Genomic DNA, 19532 nt, shown 5'->3' with positions numbered 1-19532 from the left:
ATCTTTGTTTTGTTATTCAAAGCGGCCTTGGAAAAATGCCACGATAAAGCTAACTTAACATGGATATACACCTCAACATGCAACTCCATTGACTGCAATGGTGGGGAAAACCCGCTCAGGGAGAAAAGCCCCTTTGGAAGGGGGGGGTGGGGGGGTTAGGGCTACAACCTTCATTGTGTAACCCTTTGTCATCCTATCAAGTTTGGTTGAGATTGGATAAGTAACGACGGAATGTACTGCGGTCAAAAATTCATCAGACAGATAAACACCAAATTATACATACCTGTACCAAGACAGACAGACACCAAATGGCATATTTTAGTATGATAAGAGAAAACAAGTCAGATAGAAATCCAAGAGAAAGGAGTGATCTCATTATTAAGGTAGAATAATATTCAAGTGCTGGCAATGGGCAAGGATGAGATCTATGTCCGTGACAGCATCTCTTCAGAATCCAAGGATCCTCATGAACTGGAATTCAATATTTTTCATCAGATGGAGAAAAACTGCTGGAATATCAGGCTGTAATCATGGGGCAGTTAAGAAAAACCTTGCATAAATTGAGAAGACTAGGGCATGCCCGTACTATATAATGTATATATCTAAAATTATATCCCCCCCCCCCCTCTATTTACATGAAATGGTTTGGTCCATTCGCAAAGCCAAAGCGAACGGCTTGCGAGTACGGTGACAATCCCCCCCCTCTATTTACATGAAATGGTTTGGTCCAAAGCGAACGGCTTGCGAGTACGGTGACAATCCCCCCCCTCTATTTACATGAAATGGTTTGGTCCAAAGCAAACGGCTTGCGAGTACGGTGACAATCCCCCCCCTCTATTTACATGAAATGGTTTGGTCCAAAGCGAACGGCTTGCGGAGTTTGGTAAAGAAATCGCCATCGCGTGCACAAACGCGCAGGAAAGCGAATGAATCGCAAATTAGTTTTAATTAGTTTTAAAACATAGTTTAACGCCAACATAGCGGCAACATAGTTTGCCAACGTGAAATAAATGAATACGCTCTCAAATGTGCCGTCCGAGGCAGAGTCTGTTCGCCACGTTCGGCACACGTGATAACTCGCTGCTCTCTGATTGGTTGAATCGTTTTTTGGACATAGCTCGGTAACTACTTCTCCGATTAATATGAAACCTTGAAAAGGCACATCCTCGGGTCCCCAGCAATATACCTGGCAAGTTTCAAGTATATCGGACCCGTGGTTGTCGAGAAACAGCGGTCACAGACAAACAAACAAACACACACACAGACACACAGACACACACACACACACACACACAGAGATTGCTGGAATTATAGATAGATAAGGAGGGTTGGTGAAGTGTTCATATGGTTGAGAATGAGATGGTTGTACCCATGATGTAGTTTAGTGCCCACAACATCAAATCAGTGGATAATTAATTTCATCAAAAGTCTCACTAGAGAAGGGACTTGGAAGATTTGGGAGACAGTCTTTGTGGGGAGAGAATGTGAGGGCAGAGCACTTTTGGGGATTGAAGGGAACATTCTGGATAATTAATGAGGAATTAGTTTGACGTGGACTGTGGCATTTCGAATAAGTTTGACGTTGACCGTGGCATTTTCTAAAGCCTGTGCAACTCACTTTGCATTATTTTAAGTTGTTGACTCCAAAGTCCTGAAAATTATTGGCATTTCACATTGTAAAGCACAGAATGAGGTTCTGCTGCTTCCACACTACAAACAAGTTGGGTGGGATAATGGTTTTACAGTGGCACTTATCTAGGTCTTGCTCCAGCACTTCTCAAAGACATTTATCCCTTGTGAACCGCATTGGGTCTCGTGATCCACTTACCAACCAAGTCCTTCTGTCACTTCCACTTTTTCATTCCCTCTTTCAGGACTAAAAAGAACGTGTTTCGAAAGTTATTTGCATGGCTATCACGACACTCGTTCATGATCCTGAATTGTGATCTTTTTTTTTGCAGCACTGTGTGCATTCCTGGCTGGAACGAAGGCGACTTGCCAAGCTCCTCACAGCAATGCATGCTGGAATAGATCTCTGGGCGAATGGCGCTACTCAGCTCCGGCTACATATTGCTACTGTCGTGAATGTAAGCTTAGTTCAACAATAAAGTTTTCCAGATTTAGCAGTTGGGTTGTGAAAATAATAGGGAGATGAGTGTACAAAGCAATAATCATTTAACTCGCATATAATTTTGTGCACAGGTGCAAGAACTATAGTTGTAAATGTATTGGCTTCATCCATTCATCTCCATTCAGGCGTGTTTGCTCTCATTGGCTGATCAGAAGAGGACTGTTGTCACGGCAGACGTTGCTACCCAACTCAGAGCAGCAATCACGTTGCAAGCTGCCTGGCGGGCCCATCGGCAACGCAATGCCTATCTTGAGATGGTCCAAGCAGCGATTTGCTTGCAGACTGCCTGGCGGGAGAGAGGCCGGCAGTTAGAACTGAGACGTCGCAACAAGGCAGCTGTGATTGTTCAAGTCAGTCTTTTTTTGTTTGGTATTACATTTCTGCACATATGTTTGCATGCATGTGGACATGGATCTATTTAATTGTGTATGTGTCTGCTCTTTCACAATCCTAGAACTTGTAATCTACTCTTCCATAATACTAAAGAAAAAAAACGTATATCACCACTCAAAGTTGAATTTGTTTGACAGACACACCAGTGCGACCAACCTTCAATTCTAGGCAAACTGCTAAAAATTTTAACGCACCTGCAAAAATGTTGGGACACTAATTATAGGACATGTTCAGCTTAGTTCAATCAATCTGCCATGAGGAATATTTGATTTATTTACAACATAAATGTTTTGCTGTTGTCCTTATTCAGCAGATTTGGAGAATCCGAGTACCGGTAATGTAGATTAGCAGCTGGTGGTTGAGGTTGGCTGCTCTCTACATCATCTACCTTCCTCAGTAGACCAATATATCGTACTAGTAGCCTTGGTAAGCCTAGTACCACAAACTGAGGTTGACGCTGACCATTGAATATCATCCTCTTCATGGATGACAACCAGTGATGCCCTGGTGATTGTAATCCACAGTAACACTGGCAGACTAAAAAGATAAACAACTAGAATGGCACTCCGACATCACGACGTCGACTGATATGCCCCCACCCACATTATTACATCATTATAATACTTGTATCAAGTTTGATTTAAATCCATTCAGCTGTGCCCAAGTTAGCACATTTTTACCTGACATGACCTCTGACCTTTGGCCCCAAAATCTAATCGCTTTCTCTTTACAAGATTATATATGCCTGTACCAAGTTTGAATTGGATCACTTCAGCCGTTCTCAAGCTATAGACCTATTACAGATTTCACCTTTGACCTTTGACCCCAAAATATAATCACTTAATATTTACAATATTATATATGCCTGTACCAAATTTGAATTATATCACTTCAGCCGTTCTCAAGCTATAGACCTATTACAGATTTGACCTTTAACCTTTGACCCCAAAATATAATCATTTAATCACTTAATCGTCCGACAGACGGACGGACGGACAGCTGGGCGGACAACCTGAAAACATAATGCCTCCGGCGACTTCGTCGGCAGAGGCATAAAAACGGTGCAGTGTGGCTGAGATTGGTAAAAGCCAAAAAAATGTTGTGCAACATCGCCGCTAATCTTAAATATTGCATCAACCTTGGAGCAAAGAATTCCGTCAATTTCTTCTGAGACATTTACTTTTTTCACGCAGCCTCAGCGGTATAACACAGAGAGAACAGATGGCTGACAGAACACTGGCAAATGGCTATATTCCCGATGAGTGGAATCTTAAGTATTCATTGGTGCACTCACCATGCTTGCCAAGCGCATGTTGGCGAGAGAGTTTAGGCAGGAATTTAGAATTTAACCAGGTTTTTTAACAAGCGATACCTTTGCAAAATATACCATGGGATCTTTAACCTCCACCTTCGACTCATGCTGGCAGATAGGTCATCTTGCTTAACATCCAAACGGTATATATATATATATATAAACTGTAAGAAATAGTAGAAACTCCAAAGTAAACTCCAAAGTATATATATATTGTTACGGCCCGCGGATAAGGATGTTGGTTTGCCGAGCGGATGGCACCGCGGCCTAACAGTTACCCCGATTAACCCGATCCCCGAACGTTGGCCGGATCGCGCCACAGATATTCAATAGGGAAAAGACTAAGGCGACGCGGATGGGAAGAAGAAGAAGACAAAAAGGTTGGAAATACGAATATAATTTATTTATATTTACACCCAAAAATAACCAAGGAGAAGGAAAGATAAGAAAATAATATACAGAAGATTTTAGAGACACAGTGCAACGCTAGCTTATACGAGCTTAGTTAACTACCCAGGGACAAAACAAACAGAACAAACTCACGTACACCAAAAGGATGGAAAGGCAGGAGGTGGATGGCTGGAGGGAAAGGAAGGTCCTATGGGTCCTGCAGCACGATCGGCGCGTTTAGCAGCCGCCGTTCCTTCGCGGCCCTGCTCAAAACCGCCGTCCAGGCCCCAAGCGGCTGTTGAGTGTTGTTGCTGCTGTGGCCGCCGCTGCTGCTGCTGCTGCTGCTGTGGACGTCGCGTGCTTTGCCAGGACTACAACAGGCTTTGTGCTTCCCTGGATGATGATCTCCTTAATGTTCTCTATGTTCTTTTGCTCACATGCCAGCCTCGGACTCTGCTCGGAAAAGCACCAGCTCCGGAACAACCATCAGCCGTTGCTGTGTACAAAGCTTCCTTGGGTGATCTCAATGTACTCTCGCAGTTGGTTCTCCTGGATGATCTTTTTACACAACTCAGCAACTACTCCCCTCTACAACGTCCTTGCGCGCGCGCTTTTATAGCGCCTCCGGCGATCAAGCCGCCGGCCTTCAGGACACGCCCATCGGTGTGCTCACCTCGGCCCTGATTGGTCGACACGGCCCTCTAGCTCCGCCCTTGATGACGATGGGCGGGCACGCCTTTCTTCCCCGACCCGAACACATGTTCAATGGTGGTTTTGGAGGGGATTTAATTGGCAATCGAGGCTTGGCAATGACGAAAGGGGATGTGAAAGCAAGGGGATCTACTCTTATTTAATGCAGTGCAATGGAGTGTCATCTTAATGGGAGACAAGGCCTTACCCTAATACACATAATAAAGATATAACTATCAACCAGGGGGAAATCTATGATTGGCTAACGTGTATGCTTTATGGAATTAACTACGGGAACGCCCTTTGACCTTTCTACAACACTGGAGGCAGGAGGGTCCAGACTTAAGCAATAATTCACAACAATTTACTACAATACAACACAATAAAAAAACAATCCTCATTTCCGCAACAATATATATATATATATATATATATATATATATATATATATATATCTATATATATATATATATATCTCTATATATATATATATATATATATATATATATATATATATCTATATATATATATCTCTATATATATATATATATATATATCTATATATATCTATATATATATCTATATATATATATATATATATATATATATATATATATATATATATATATATATATATATATATATATATCTATATATATATCTCTATATATATATATATATATATCTCTATATATATATATATATATATCTCTATATATATATATATATATATATCTCTATATATATATATATATATATCTCTATATATATATATATATATATATATATATATATATATATATCTATATATATATATATATATATATATATATATCTCTATATATATATATATATATCTCTATATATATTGTGAGAAACCCCCCGGTGAAACCACCTTTGTTCTCACCCAAATGAGTGCCCCGCCCACCACTGACGTAACCTCCTGGGAGCCTCACGCGATTGGGAGGCGAGTCGGGACGTGATTGGTGGAGGGTCAGAGAGCGCGGCCGCCATCTCATGATACGGACGCAGCTCGGAGGTTCGAGGCCTCGAGGCGAGGGAACTTTCGTTACGCCTCACGACAGCGAGTTGTGCTGATCGTTTATAGTTATGGATTGTACGAGTGAGTGATTCCGGAAGAGAACGAGTGATTCCCGGAGATCGTAGATTGGAACTGTGAGTCCTATATTGCCTGCTTCGTGTTGGAGCTCCTGGCCGACCGTTCCTGGCGGCCTTGTGTGGTATTCCATCCTGGTATCCTTCGAGTCCCGGAGCTCGTCGATTGGAGCCGCGAGGATCTTACCTGCGTCTTGTTGGAGCGTCTGTGGCCGACCGTTCCTGCAGGCTTGTGCAGCCTATTCCATTTGTTACCTTTCATGGTTTTTGTGATCGAGCCAATAAAGCATCGTGCCTTACCCCTAGAAGGCCGATTAAAACACAATTGTGTTGATTACGTCTCTTTTGTCCACTCCGTGGATTACTTGAAGCCCGGACATTCACGTCCGTATTCCGTGCTGGGAACATTTACCAGGCGGGATCGCGACAAATGGGTTGCTCGTCCTAGGATCATTCAAGTAAGAGCCATTCGATTGAGACGGGAATTCTGCAGTGGACGACATCTTCTGGCATCTGTTCATCGCCTTCTCACCAGCGGACGCCGTCTGGGAGGAACTTTCTCGCCGTAGGACGCTGTCTGGGGCAGAGAAGTGAATAGCCTCGGATCCCTCCAAACAACCGACAAAGAATAAGCGAATAGCCTCGGATCCCTCCAAACAACCGAAAAAAAAAAAAAAAAAAACGTGAGTATTTGTACGTGGTATTTTTCTCATTGGCAATTTGATGTGCGGGTGATATTGCGTAGTTGTGTCGTATTTCCCCAACAGAGCGTTGTGTTTGAGGTTGTGTTTTGTGCCTGGTCGTATGATAACTCGTAGCCAAGCTATGTCGACCAGGGAAGTGAGAGTTCAACCTGATCATGTTGACAGTCACGTGGGTGGCGAGGTGAGCGACGCAAGCAGCCTTGACCCGGGCACTCAACCCGAGATGTTAGGAAGCGATCCCATCATGACTAAATGCATGCGTTCGCCCTTCTGGACCGGGCTGACTCCGGTTCAACAACTTGACATGTATAACAGGGAGAATGACAGGGCAGAGGGAGAGCGTGCGGCAGCAGCAGAGAGAGAGCGTGCAGCAGCAGAGGGAGAGCGTGCGGCAGCAGAGAGAGAGCATGCGGCAGCAGAGAGAGAGCGTGCGGCAGCAGCAGAGGGAGAGCGTGCGGCAGCAGCGAGAGAGCATGCGGCAGCAGAAGCTGAACGCGTCAGAGAGCATGAGTTGCGAATGTTGACTGAACGACTGCGGGCAGAGGGGTCTGCTGCAAGAGTCCCGGAAACTGTTCATGTTCGTTTGCCGGACTGGACGGGAGACACGAAGCCAGAAGCGTATCTGGAGATGGCGGAGAAGTTGTTGGCTGCCGGTGGCATTGATGAGAGCTTGTGGGTCGGCCATCTTGTGAGCCATCTATCTGAGAAGGCGAGGGAGGTATATGCGAGGATGGCAACCGAGGACGCAAACAAATACAGGGCATTGAAGGCCGAGATTTTGAATGCCTATGCGGTGTCCGCATGTATTTATAGGAGAAATTTTTTCAGCTGGACTCGTGAGTCCAGTCAAACCTATGAGGAACATTCGCGGGCCTTGTTGGAACAGCTGCAGAGATGGTTCAAGGGGAGCAAGGTTGAGTTACCTCAAGCGGTTGCGGAACTCCTGGTGCGTTACCGTATCGATCAACAGCTTCCGCCTGACTTAGCATTGTTTCTTGTCGACAAAGACACTGTTTCCTTGGCAGACTGCGTCAACCTTATTGATAAACATGTTTTGGCGTGCAAAATGCTGCAAGTCACGCAGTCGCTTCGTAAGACGGAGGAGTCTGCGATCAAGACCGCCCCCCGTCTGCCCGGCGGCTGGATCGAGGGGAAGGGTTCTCCGATGACCTCCACTGGGGGCGCTCGCGAGCCGCAGACCAGGGCAGGGCCCTGGTGCGATTTCTGCAAACGCGTGGGGCACGGTGAAAACCGCTGTTTCTCTAATCCCGCCAGTCCGGCCTACCGAGGCAACCCTCCTGTTAAGTCGGAGGGAGATCAGTGGAACTCATCCGCCGGGCCCTCGCACACGACGGTGGCATCGGTGACCGAGGTCACTGCCACCGGGGCTAATTCCATTCATCCACTGCATCAGGAGTATTCAGGGACAGCCTTAGTGGGTGGCCCCGATTCGATGCTGAAGTTTGAGACCAAATACCTTCGGGATACTGGGGCGACACGGTGTGTTCTCCGGGTGGGGGTAGTTCCGGCCTCTCAGATGCGTTATACCGGCGAGTATACCCTCCTTCGGGGCATTGACCGGGTTCTTGGCCGGTACCCCCTTGCCCTCCTCGAGGTCCGGAGTGACATTTTTAAGGGTCCAGTGACCTGTGTGGTAGTACCCTACTACCCTATACCCGGGGTCTCCTTGCTGATTGGCAATGATGCCATAGCCAGGGAGGAGTCATTGACTCTGACCTGTGGGGGGGTCCCTAGAGCCCAGAGTAAACAGGCGGAGAGAGTGGCGGAGTCAGACATATCTTCACTCTGGCCCGAGGAGCCTAGCGCCTCGACTCCAGTTTCCGACGGTGACGTTGCGTCAGCTGAAGTCCACCCGAGCCTCCCGTCAAGCCAACCTCAGGTGCCGTGCTCCTCAGGGACCGCTCCCCGCCATGTTGCGATTCAGCAGGAACGCTAATGCTAAGGTATATGTGGGAAACCTGGGCAATGGAGCAGCGAGAGCCGAGCTAGGGAGGGTCTTCGGGCATTACGGACCACTCCGCAACGTATGGGTTGCTCGGAACCCACCTGGATTCGCAGTTGTTGAGTTTGAAGATCCACGAGATGCTGAAGATTCGGTCAGAGCCCTTGATGGAAGGTTAATTTGCGGATCGCGGGTGTGCGTCGAGATGTCGAATGGCATGTCGCGGCGGCCTCGTTTCAGGCGCCCTTTGGTCCGCAGGCCGTTCGACCCGAAAGATCGATGTTACCAGTGCGGTGAAAGGGGTCATTACGCATATGACTGTCGTTCTCGACACCGGAGGAGAACCCGCCGCTCTAGGTCTCGGTCCGTTTCCCTCCTGTAAATGTTTCCCCACCTTGAGTTTGGCTCCCTTGTTTCTCTATTGTGCTTTGGGTGAAGTGTAACTCTTGTGGGGTAGATGTTAATGGGGTGTATGGTGTTTAATATTGTGTGTGAAAAAAAAAAAAAAAAACTGGTTCATTGTTTACCCTGTTAACGCCTGTTAATTGCCTGTTGCGTTAATAAGTGCGTTATTGTTGCGTTATTGTGTTGCGCCATTGCGTTGCGTTGTATTGTTGCGTTGTTTCGTTATTGTTGTTAACAAGTGTTAGTAATTGGTAATTGCGTTAATTGCCTGTTAGCAATTCCCGCCATCATCTTGCCATGTGATTTGCACCTACTACAAATACTGGTTTTAAAAACGCCGTCTATTCGACGGGGTTTTTACTTAGGGGGGGAGGAATGTGAGAAACCCCCCGGTGAAACCACCTTTGTTCTCACCCAAATGAGTGCCCCGCCCACCACTGACGTAACCTCCTGGGAGCCTCACGCGATTGGGAGGCGAGTCGGGACGTGATTGGTGGAGGGTCAGAGAGCGCGGCCGCCATCTCATGATACGGACGCAGCTCGGAGGTTCGAGGCCTCGAGGCGAGGGAACTTTCGTTACGCCTCACGACAGCGAGTTGTGCTGATCGTTTATAGTTATGGATTGTACGAGTGAGTGATTCCGGAAGAGAACGAGTGATTCCCGGAGATCGTAGATTGGAACTGTGAGTCCTATATTGCCTGCTTCGTGTTGGAGCTCCTGGCCGACCGTTCCTGGCGGCCTTGTGTGGTATTCCATCCTGGTATCCTTCGAGTCCCGGAGCTCGTCGATTGGAGCCGCGAGGATCTTACCTGCGTCTTGTTGGAGCGTCTGTGGCCGACCGTTCCTGCAGGCTTGTGCAGCCTATTCCATTTGTTACCTTTCATGGTTTTTGTGATCGAGCCAATAAAGCATCGTGCCTTACCCCTAGAAGGCCGATTAAAACACAATTGTGTTGATTACGTCTCTTTTGTCCACTCCGTGGATTACTTGAAGCCCGGACATTCACGTCCGTATTCCGTGCTGGGAACATTTACCAGGCGGGATCGCGACAAAATATATATATATCTCTATATATATATATATATATATATCTCTATATATATATATATATCTCTATATATATATATATATATATATATATATATCTCTATATATATATATATATATCTCTATATATATATATATATATATATCTCTATATATATATATATATATATATATATATATATATATATATATATATATCTCTATATATATATATATATATCTATATATATATATATATCTCTATATATATATATATATATATATCCTCTCTCTATATATAGTATATATATATACTATATATATCTCTCTCTATATATATATATATATATATATATATCTCTATATATATATATATATATATATATCTCTATATATATATATCTATATATATATATCTCTATATATATATATATATCTATATATATATATATATATATATATATATATATATATATATATATATATATATATATATATATCTATATATATATATATCTATATATATCTATATATATATATATATCTCTATATATATATATATCTCTATATATATATATATCTCTATATATATATATATCTCTATATATATATATATATATATATCTCTATATATATATATATCTCTATATATACAGTCACGTGAAAAAGTAAGTACACCCCATGTAAAGTTTTGACTTTTTCAACATATTTCAACATACAGCTATTCGATCTTCATTTCAACAATATTGATAGATAAAGGTGATATAATATAACAAATATCATGAAACATTTAGATTTTGTAGTCCATTGTATAATTTAAATGAACATAAATGCAAATTTTGCATGTGGAAAAAGTAAGTACACCCCTACATTTATCATGACTTCAAATACCTAAAATTAGAATCAGGTGCACCAACTCAGGTGCAAATGATTAGAACATCGTGAGAGAGGATCTTGGAGGAACCTGTCTTATTTAAACCTCAGACATTTAGTTTGGGTTGCTCTTTGTTGTTGAAGTGTGCGGCGTCACCATGCCTAGATCAAAAAAGCTCTCTGAGGCCTTCAGAAAGAAGGTTATAGATGCCTATGAGTCTGGGAAGGGATTTAAAAAGATATCCAAACAATTTGAAATCAATCATTCGACTGTCCGGAAGATCATCTACAAGTGGAGAAGATTCCAAACAACTGCCACTTGTTCAGGCCAGGCCACCCCAGCAAGTTCAGCCCGAGAGCAGACCACAAGATGCTGAAAGAAGTCTCTAAGGAACCCCAGAATGTCATCATGGGACATACAGGTAGCTCTTGCCACTGTTGATGTCAAAGTGCACGAGTCTACCATTAGAAAGAGGCTGCACAAATTTGATCTACATGGGAGGTGTGCCAGGAGGAAACCTTTGCTGTCCAGTAAGAACATCAGGGCAAAGACCAGCACTTCTGGAACAATGTGCTCTGGACAGGGTGAGTCAAAGGTAGAGCTATTTGGCCACAGTACCAGAACACATGTTTGGCGAAAACCAAAGACAGCATTTGACCACAATAACCTGATACCAACTGTAAAGCATGGTGGTGGAAATATTATGGTTTGGGGCAGCTTTGCTGCATCAGGGCCTGGGCAGCTCACCATCATAGAATCCACTATGAATTCTTCATTGTACCAGAGGGTGCTTGAGGATAATGTGAGGCCATCTGTCGGAAAGTTGAAGCTCAACCAAAGGTGGACCTTGCAACGTGACAATGACCCTAAACCTACCAGTAAATCCACCAAGGAATGGCTGAAAAGAAAGAAATGGAGGGTTCTGCAATGGCCAAGTCAAAGCCTGGATCTAAATCGCATCGAGATGTTGTGGGGGGATTTGAAACGAGCTGTGCATGCAAGAAACCCCTCAACCATCGCACAGCTGAAAGAATTCTGCATGGAGGAGTGGGCAAAAATTTCTCCCAGTCGATGTCAGAGACTGGTAGACAGTTATAAGAAACGCCTACTTGAGGTTGTTTCTGCCAAAGTGGGCAATACCACCTATTAGAGCCAAGGGTGTACTTACTTTTTCCACATGCGAAATTTGCATTTATGTTTATTTAAATTATACAATGGACTACAAAATGTAAATGTTTCATGATATTTGTTATCTTATATCACCTTTATCAATCAATATTGTTGAAATGAACTTCAAATAGCTGTTTGTTGAAATATGTTGAAAAAGTCAAAACTTTACATGGGCTGTACTTACTTTTTCACGTGACTGTATATATACTAGCTTGGCTCGGCTTGCTACGCTTGCCTCACCACGCGTTGTTACACAGGAACGGGCTTGTTGTAGCTGAGGATAATGACTGTACCTGAGTTGCTGTTTTGTCCTGATTTACACCAATCATAATACAAACAATTATTTTGCACAAATTTATTTGTAGTGTTTGTGATATTACATTTTTATAAGCAATTTAGCTTGAAAAAATACAAAAAAACAAACAAAAACAAAAAACCTCAGCATATACATACAGGAGGGGTAGGTGCAGAATGGAAGTTTGGGACGATTACACCGCACCACCACGTAATTCAAAACACCTCACCACCACGTGATTCAAAACACCTCACCACCACGTAATTCAAAACACCTCACCACCACGTGATTCAAAACACCTCACCACCACGTGATTCAGAACACCTCACCACCACGTGATTCAGAACACCTCACCACCACATGATTCAAAACACCTCACCACCACGTGATTCAAAACACCTCACCACCACGTGATTCAAAACACCTCACCACCACGTGATTCAAAACACCTCACCACCATGTGATTCAAAACACCTCACCACCACGTGATTCAAAACACCTCACCACCATGTGATTCAAAACACCTCACCACCACATGATTCAAAACACCTCACCAACACGTGATTCAAAACACCTCACCACCACGTAATTCAAAACACCTCACCACCACGTGATTCAAAACACCTCACCAACAGCGTTATTAAAAACACTTTACAACCACGCAAACAAAAGTTTGAGGGAATAGTTCAGTGACAACACAGACACTGCCCACATATGTAGATATATAGATAGAGGACTGTACCTGAGTTGCTGTTTGTCATGGTTTACACCAATCATAATACAAACAATTATTTTGCCGAATGTATTTGTAATATACGTGATATTACATTTTCTAAACAATTGAATTTGAAGATTTAAGTTTAAAAAAAACAGAAAATTAAAAAAGAAAATCATAAAAAATGTTTTAAATTTTTTTCAAAACAAGTACCCTTATGACATACCCACGGGAGAGATAGGTGCATACCAGAAGTTTGGTACGATTTTACACAAGTTTGAGGCAGTAGTTCAGTGACGAGACGAGACAAGACAAGACAACACAGACACTGCACATATGTATGTACATAGATATTACACTCATTAATGCCTTGCCCTGCATGTGAAACACTAGGATGACAGTTCATGGCTGGTTCAAGATTCGAACCCAGGCTAGACAGCTCATAGGAGTGTGCATACCTTGAGGCTATCTCACAAGCACTGTTTTACCTTATTTACACATAAATTTTTTTTTCCAATTTTATAATATACTAAGATCCTGCGATGGAGTAGCAACCCGTCCAGGATTGTGCTTAATAGCCAAGAAACTTCTTCGGCAGCCCTATGCAGCTGAAGATGCAAAAAGGAGTGGTCATCATTATCATAATACACTAACACATTTTTTCGTCTATTTTGCATTATTTGACATGATATATCATTGCTTGTTAAATTTACATAATTATGTGTAAATCACTGAAAATTTTCCTGTTAATTGGATGCTCAGGCATGGTGGAAGATGTGTTATGCCCGACGACATGTTCAGGCCATGTACGCAGCTCTGTCTGCTGTCCAGAATTCCTTTCCATCACAAATCGTCCTCAACAGGTTTGTGCATGGAGGGATGGCTTTTTAGGCAGAGACAGTATTTCAAAGGACGCTTGGTGGTCTTGTTTGTGTGAATGTTATGCTATTGACAGTTTATATTTTCAATAAAAAATTAGTTGTTTAATTAAATAAAAATTTTTATAACTGCATTCCACATGAAATAAACATTGTAATTCTGTAATATATATGACCATACATAATGTCAGCAGTGACTGCTTTATTACCCCGTGCATGTGAAGTGAAAAGTGGGGTTAAGCAATTGGTTTACTTTGTCTGTCTGTCTATAAACATCAGTTTATGATCGAGGAACACGTTCATTTTCATTGAATGTTTGATGTTGAAAACGAATCGTAACATGAATTGGTAAACAAACATGTAGTTTAGCCATACTTTGGCTCTGAATTTGACCCGACCGCACATGCGCAGAGAGGAGTGAGACAATATTTTTACTCTGCCTGTCTGGCAGTGAAACAAAACTGAAAATCATTCCAAACAGGAAACTTAGTTTTTAAGAATGTCATAAAGGACACAAACAACAGGCCCAATGAACAAATGTAATGTGTTAATTAAGGTGGTGTAAAAGACGCTGCATCAACGGCAGTGAACTTCCAAAATAAAATTTATACAACCTTGAAAATATATATTTTAAAATCTAATTACATACTTGAACACTATGGAGCACAAATCATCTTTTTGGCTCCTTCAAAGAACATCATTTATCAGTACTTTCACAAAATATTACTGCATTTTACGTCATCACAAGCAGTCAAATTTGCCGCTCACAGACCCCACCCATGTCCTTGTTTCTGAAGACTGTGTGGGGTAAGGTGTTCTATAAACGCTCTTGTTAATAAAGAAACAACTATCTGCAAGTGATCTACACTGAATGGGAGAAGGTTGAATTTTTTTTGCCATGTTGCACATGTAATTTGTAGATTTACCAAAGTAACAAAATAAATGTTTGTTCAGCCTGTGAGCTTGCAAGGTTATCAGTACCATTGTCAGAATCCTGTGCAGAAACTTCTTTTAAAAAGGCAAAACACCATGATGGTCTCAGCTTTCTGTTTACCTGTTATTGGTTTCTAGTACCAATGATGTCACAAACAACATGCATTTCTGAAAGAGCTATATTAATTAACTGATGGTTCAGATGTATTTATTCCTAACTTTAGATTGGTTTTACTCTTAGAAGCAGGTAAAGTGTTTTTGAAAATTCACTCACGGTGTCTTTGTGTTGTTATCGAGCAAATATATATATCAAGCATTTTAAACCCAAAATAAATAATCTGCATCTTTGAACAATTTTTTTTTTTTTTCAGTAATTGAATACCCGAGTGCAAGAAGTACTTAAGTCACAAAATAACTCTATGCAAAATTATTAGACATAGATAGTTCCCATACTGTAGATGGAGTTCCTGGTTCTCACTCACTTTGCCCAAGAATGTGACTTAAGTACTGCTTCCCCTCAGGTCTTCAAATTATCCTATTTTTTTTTGAACAAATTTGTATTTTCCTTCTCTTTAACTGAAACTGCCTCAGTGAAACTGCCTCAAAAAAACCAAAGACAAAAAAAACCCCAAAAAAACCATTAACTTCCCTTCATTATAATTGTATCTGATTTAGAATTTTGTTCTCTCAGGCAACAAGAGCAGGACGTGTGCATGAAAGTAGACATCAAGGCCTCTGTGTTCAAACAAGCAAAAACCGATGCCCCTGAGGAAATACCGAATGATAGTAGAGCTGAACAGCAAATTGCAAAAAGCAATTTCTCTGCTGGTATTTTTGCAATATTGGTGAGTTTCAACATATGGCCTTCAATGGTTCAATGGTTAAAAACAATCATTCAACAGCTAAATTGTTTTTTTTAACCTTTGGTGTTTGTGTTTTTCCAGTTGAATAATCATGTATTGTTTTTGTTCAGGAAGGAGTTGAAGAAAACTCATCCAGTAAAGCAAATGTTGAAACCCAGAGGGAAGTTCAATGGGAAGATCGACCGGAAGAGACAATAAAGCAGCATCTTTTGATTGCCTCCAATAGTTCTATTGAAGGGAAATCTGTTGCTCCTTGCACTGAAGATGATGACATTGCCGTTGCTGAGCAGTCACAAGCCAAGCCAGTGTTGTTGAGCAATGATATAATTGAAAAACAAGCCACTGAATGTTTGTCTGAAATGGACAGAGAATTAGCCTTGGAGCTAAATGAAAGCCTGAGCTTGGATGAAAATGAAGATTATGAGCAGGCCAATTCAGACCATCTGAACAGGAAAGATGCAACAAATGCAAAATCATTTTTGCACCAGAGGGAAAACAGCCTTCTGGATTCTGGGGAACTTGTATTGGAATCAACAAATCAACTAGACAGTCTGGGTGTCTCTGATTTGTGAGTACACTGTCTTTCTTAAAGCTTTCTGAAGCAGGGATGCTAGGGATCCATTGGATTTTGGTAATTGATTATAGCTTCACTTATCTCACCAACCTCAGACTTTTATGTGCTTTCTCAAAACGCTCAAGATTTTATGATCGATCCGATGTCCAACCTATGGCCAAGTGTACCGTAGTTCAAACTCTAATTTATTTAAAAGATAAACACAAAGCAACACGTTGGATTGCCATTGTATACAGTAATGTAAGATGGCTCAATATCGAGAGAGAACTAGAAACTGCCCATTACTGCAACAATGTTCCATATTCGGAAACAGCTAGAATTTCCCCGAGGACTCATCTTTCCACAAACTGTAAAATTTAACTTCAATATTAACACTTGTCGCCTTTTTACTCTACTCTCCATTTACAATTAACATATTGCCTCAAAATACATCCCAGTCATATATGAAAAAATATGAATTCCATATTGAATCACAGGTGTGTGTGTGTTAATATTGCACACAATACTACTTAATGGTGTGTGTGTGTGTGTGTGTGTGTGTGTGTGTGTGTGTGTGTGTGTGTGTGTGTGTGTGTGTGTGTGTGTCTGTGTGTGTGTGCACATGCAGCACACATGCACAAGTTGCTGTTGTTGGGTTTCAGGAGATGGAACGGAGACCTACTAGTTCTCAAAGTATCCACCTCCATTAGCGTGTGCGTGTATATAAAATATATATGTACAGGGTGAGCCAGAAATATGGTTATTATTAACACTCATGTAAAGGTAATAAAATGTTGCATTTCAAAACAATTTTTTACAAGAAAGTGAAGTACATAACTTGCCATTTATTTGTGGGAAAGAACATCGAGGAGATGCGCACCATTTCATCTGACACATTCCTCCAATCTTGGACGCCAATTATTCATGACGTTCTTCAACATGGCCACGTCAATATCATTGATTTCGCGTCTGATGTTTTCCTTAAGTTCATGAAGAGTTTGTGGACTGTTAACATACACTTTGTCCTTTAGATATGACCACAAGAAATAATCACATGCAGTCAAATCGGGTGACCTTGCTGGCCATGGAATATCGCCATTTCTGGAAATGACATGCTTTGGAAAGAGCGCCCTTACAGTAGTCATGGACACTCTGGTGGTGTGGGAGTTTGCACCATCTTACTGAAACCACGTCATTGGGCTCACTTTGGCAAATCTGTTTAATTCTCTGGAGAGGAAGTTAGAAACCATATCGGTATATCGAGCTGCACTAACAGTGACGACATTTCCATTATCGTTCTCAAAGAAGTAAGGCCCTATGATGCCGAACGACGAAAGTGCACACCACACCGTGACTTTGGGACTGTGTAACGGTTTCATGTGCATCTCTCTTGGGTTTTCGGCTGTCCAAAAACGAGTATTTTACTTGTTGACATCAACATGCAGATGCAAATGTGCTTTATCAGACATGAACAAATTGTTAGCAATGTTTTGGTTTTCATTTCTGTCCATAAATGAAAGCATTCCCTCACAAAAATTATTGCAGGCAATCTCATCATCTTGGCTTAATTCCTGGACAGTTTGAATTTTATAGGGATAAATGTTTAAATCCTTTTGCAATATGCGGCGTAGTGATGTGTGAGAAATTCCTAAGGCTGATGCATGCTTTCGGCTGGAGCGATGCGGACTTCTCAAAACTGACTCCCTCACACGCTCAATGTTTTGTGCCGTTCTTACTGATTTGGGTGCTCCCGGCGGTTTCTCTTTTAAAGTTGAACCGGTCCTCTCAAACTTCTGAACCCATAACTTGATAGCACGAACAGATGGCACATTTCCATGAGGTTGAACATTGAAATGGAGTTAAAATTGATGTTTTGAAAGGAATCATTATTCTTGTAAAAAGCTTTGATAGCGAAAGCGCGTTCTTCACCTGACCAGTTCCCACATGGCCACTCAAGTGTTCTGTCTTTAAAAAAAATAAAACAAAATCAGTAAAAAAAAAATGCATGTTATGTACTTCAATATCATGAATGAATTTATTTTGAAATACAATTTTTATTTCCTTCACACGAATTTCAGAAATGACCATATTTCTGGCTCACCCTATATAGATGCGCATATATATATATATATATATATATATATCTATATATATATATATATATATATATATATATATATATATATATATATATATATATATATGTATGTATATATATGTATGTATATATATGTATGTATATATATGTATGTATATATATGTATATATATGTATGTATATATATGTATGTATATATATGTATGTATATATATTGTTACAGACGTGGCTTAGATGTTAGTTTACCGAGCGGTTTTGGTATGACCACGTCTGCACAAGTTACCGATTATACTCGACGTTGACGAAGCCGCGCCATGCTGGCTCAATAAGAAAAAGAAGACACCCGGCTGGATTACAATAACACAATACGACACCAGGGGTTCAGTTCTCAAGACCTCCGGAGGAGGTTATATTAAGGCGGAAGGTTAGATTACAACTACAAGAGGGACAGCATAGAAAGACAAGCACTTAGACACAATCTTATATTATTCCCAACAGACGACAGATAAACGGGACAAAATGCTGACTCACACGGGGATTGATGGAAAGGACAGGCGGGTAGCGATGGCTCCAGGTGCACCTGGGCTCAAAGGTCAGAATCGACTCGGTCCGGTCCAGAGATGCGGGGAGGTCGCAGCGCTCGGATGGCGTCTTGTCTGCTCAAGCTGGGGGCGCATCTGACTCAGCGCTCGCAGGTGGCTTTCCTTCTCCAAGCTGGGTGCGCATCTCTCGTCACATCCGGCGCGGGGCCGCGTATATCCGGCGGGGAGTGACACGCCCTCGGCTCGTTAGCTCCGCCTCGTGGAATCGGCACGTTGCTTCTCATTGGGTGCGTGCGGGGGGTTTACCAGGCTCCGCCCTTGACGAGGAGCTGACAAGGAGCCCCTTCGTGGTAACCCCGTGGAGCGCATGGTCTGGAGCTAATCGAGCCGGTGGGAGGACGCATCCTCCCCCGCTCCGCCGCCATCTCCTCTGTTGTTGTTGTAATTGTTGGGGAAGAAGATGGAAGGAGGTATGGGAAAG

The 19532-nt window shown here is 42.1% G+C and overlaps 1 protein-coding gene across 2 annotated transcripts; it reads left to right on the top strand.

Annotated features, from left to right (window-relative positions):
* Window positions 1–1895: 1895 nt before the first annotated feature.
* LOC144892819 (uncharacterized) lies at window positions 1896–18546 on the top strand. Of its 2 annotated transcripts, none has more exons than XM_078781143.1 (5): window positions 1896–2087; window positions 2257–2481; window positions 13948–14048; window positions 15688–15841; window positions 15970–18546. In XM_078781143.1, exons 1-5 carry the CDS (start codon window positions 2016–2018, stop codon window positions 16429–16431), a joined length of 1014 nt encoding a protein of 337 aa, XP_078637269.1. In that variant the 5' UTR covers window positions 1896–2015; the 3' UTR covers window positions 16432–18546. The 2 variants fall into 2 exon arrangements, with proteins under 2 accessions (XP_078637269.1, XP_078637270.1); XM_078781144.1 differs by having other exon boundaries at window positions 1898–2087; window positions 2306–2481.
* Window positions 18547–19532: the final 986 nt, after the last annotated feature.

The sequence above is a fragment of the Myxine glutinosa genome, chromosome 7 (genome assembly GCF_964187855.1).
Source record: "Myxine glutinosa chromosome 7, kmMyxGlut1.1, whole genome shotgun sequence".
NCBI lineage: Eukaryota > Metazoa > Chordata > Myxini > Myxiniformes > Myxinidae > Myxine > Myxine glutinosa.
Note: the sequence above shows the minus strand (reverse complement) of the source record. Positions and strands in the feature narration are given on the sequence as shown.

What these genes read in the sequence shown, in the direction of transcription:
- LOC144892819 (XM_078781143.1), top strand. Translation starts at nt 2,016, where the DNA reads ATGCATGCTGGAATAGATCTCTGGGCGAATGGCGCTACTCAGCTCCGG. An exon ending in AGGCAGCTGTGATTGTTCAA is followed by an intron (nt 2,482 to 13,947) that starts GTCAGTCTTTTT and finishes TTGGATGCTCAG; the next exon opens with GCATGGTGGAAGATGTGTTA. An exon ending in TCACAAATCGTCCTCAACAG is followed by an intron (nt 14,049 to 15,687) that starts GTTTGTGCATGG and finishes TTGTTCTCTCAG; the next exon opens with GCAACAAGAGCAGGACGTGT.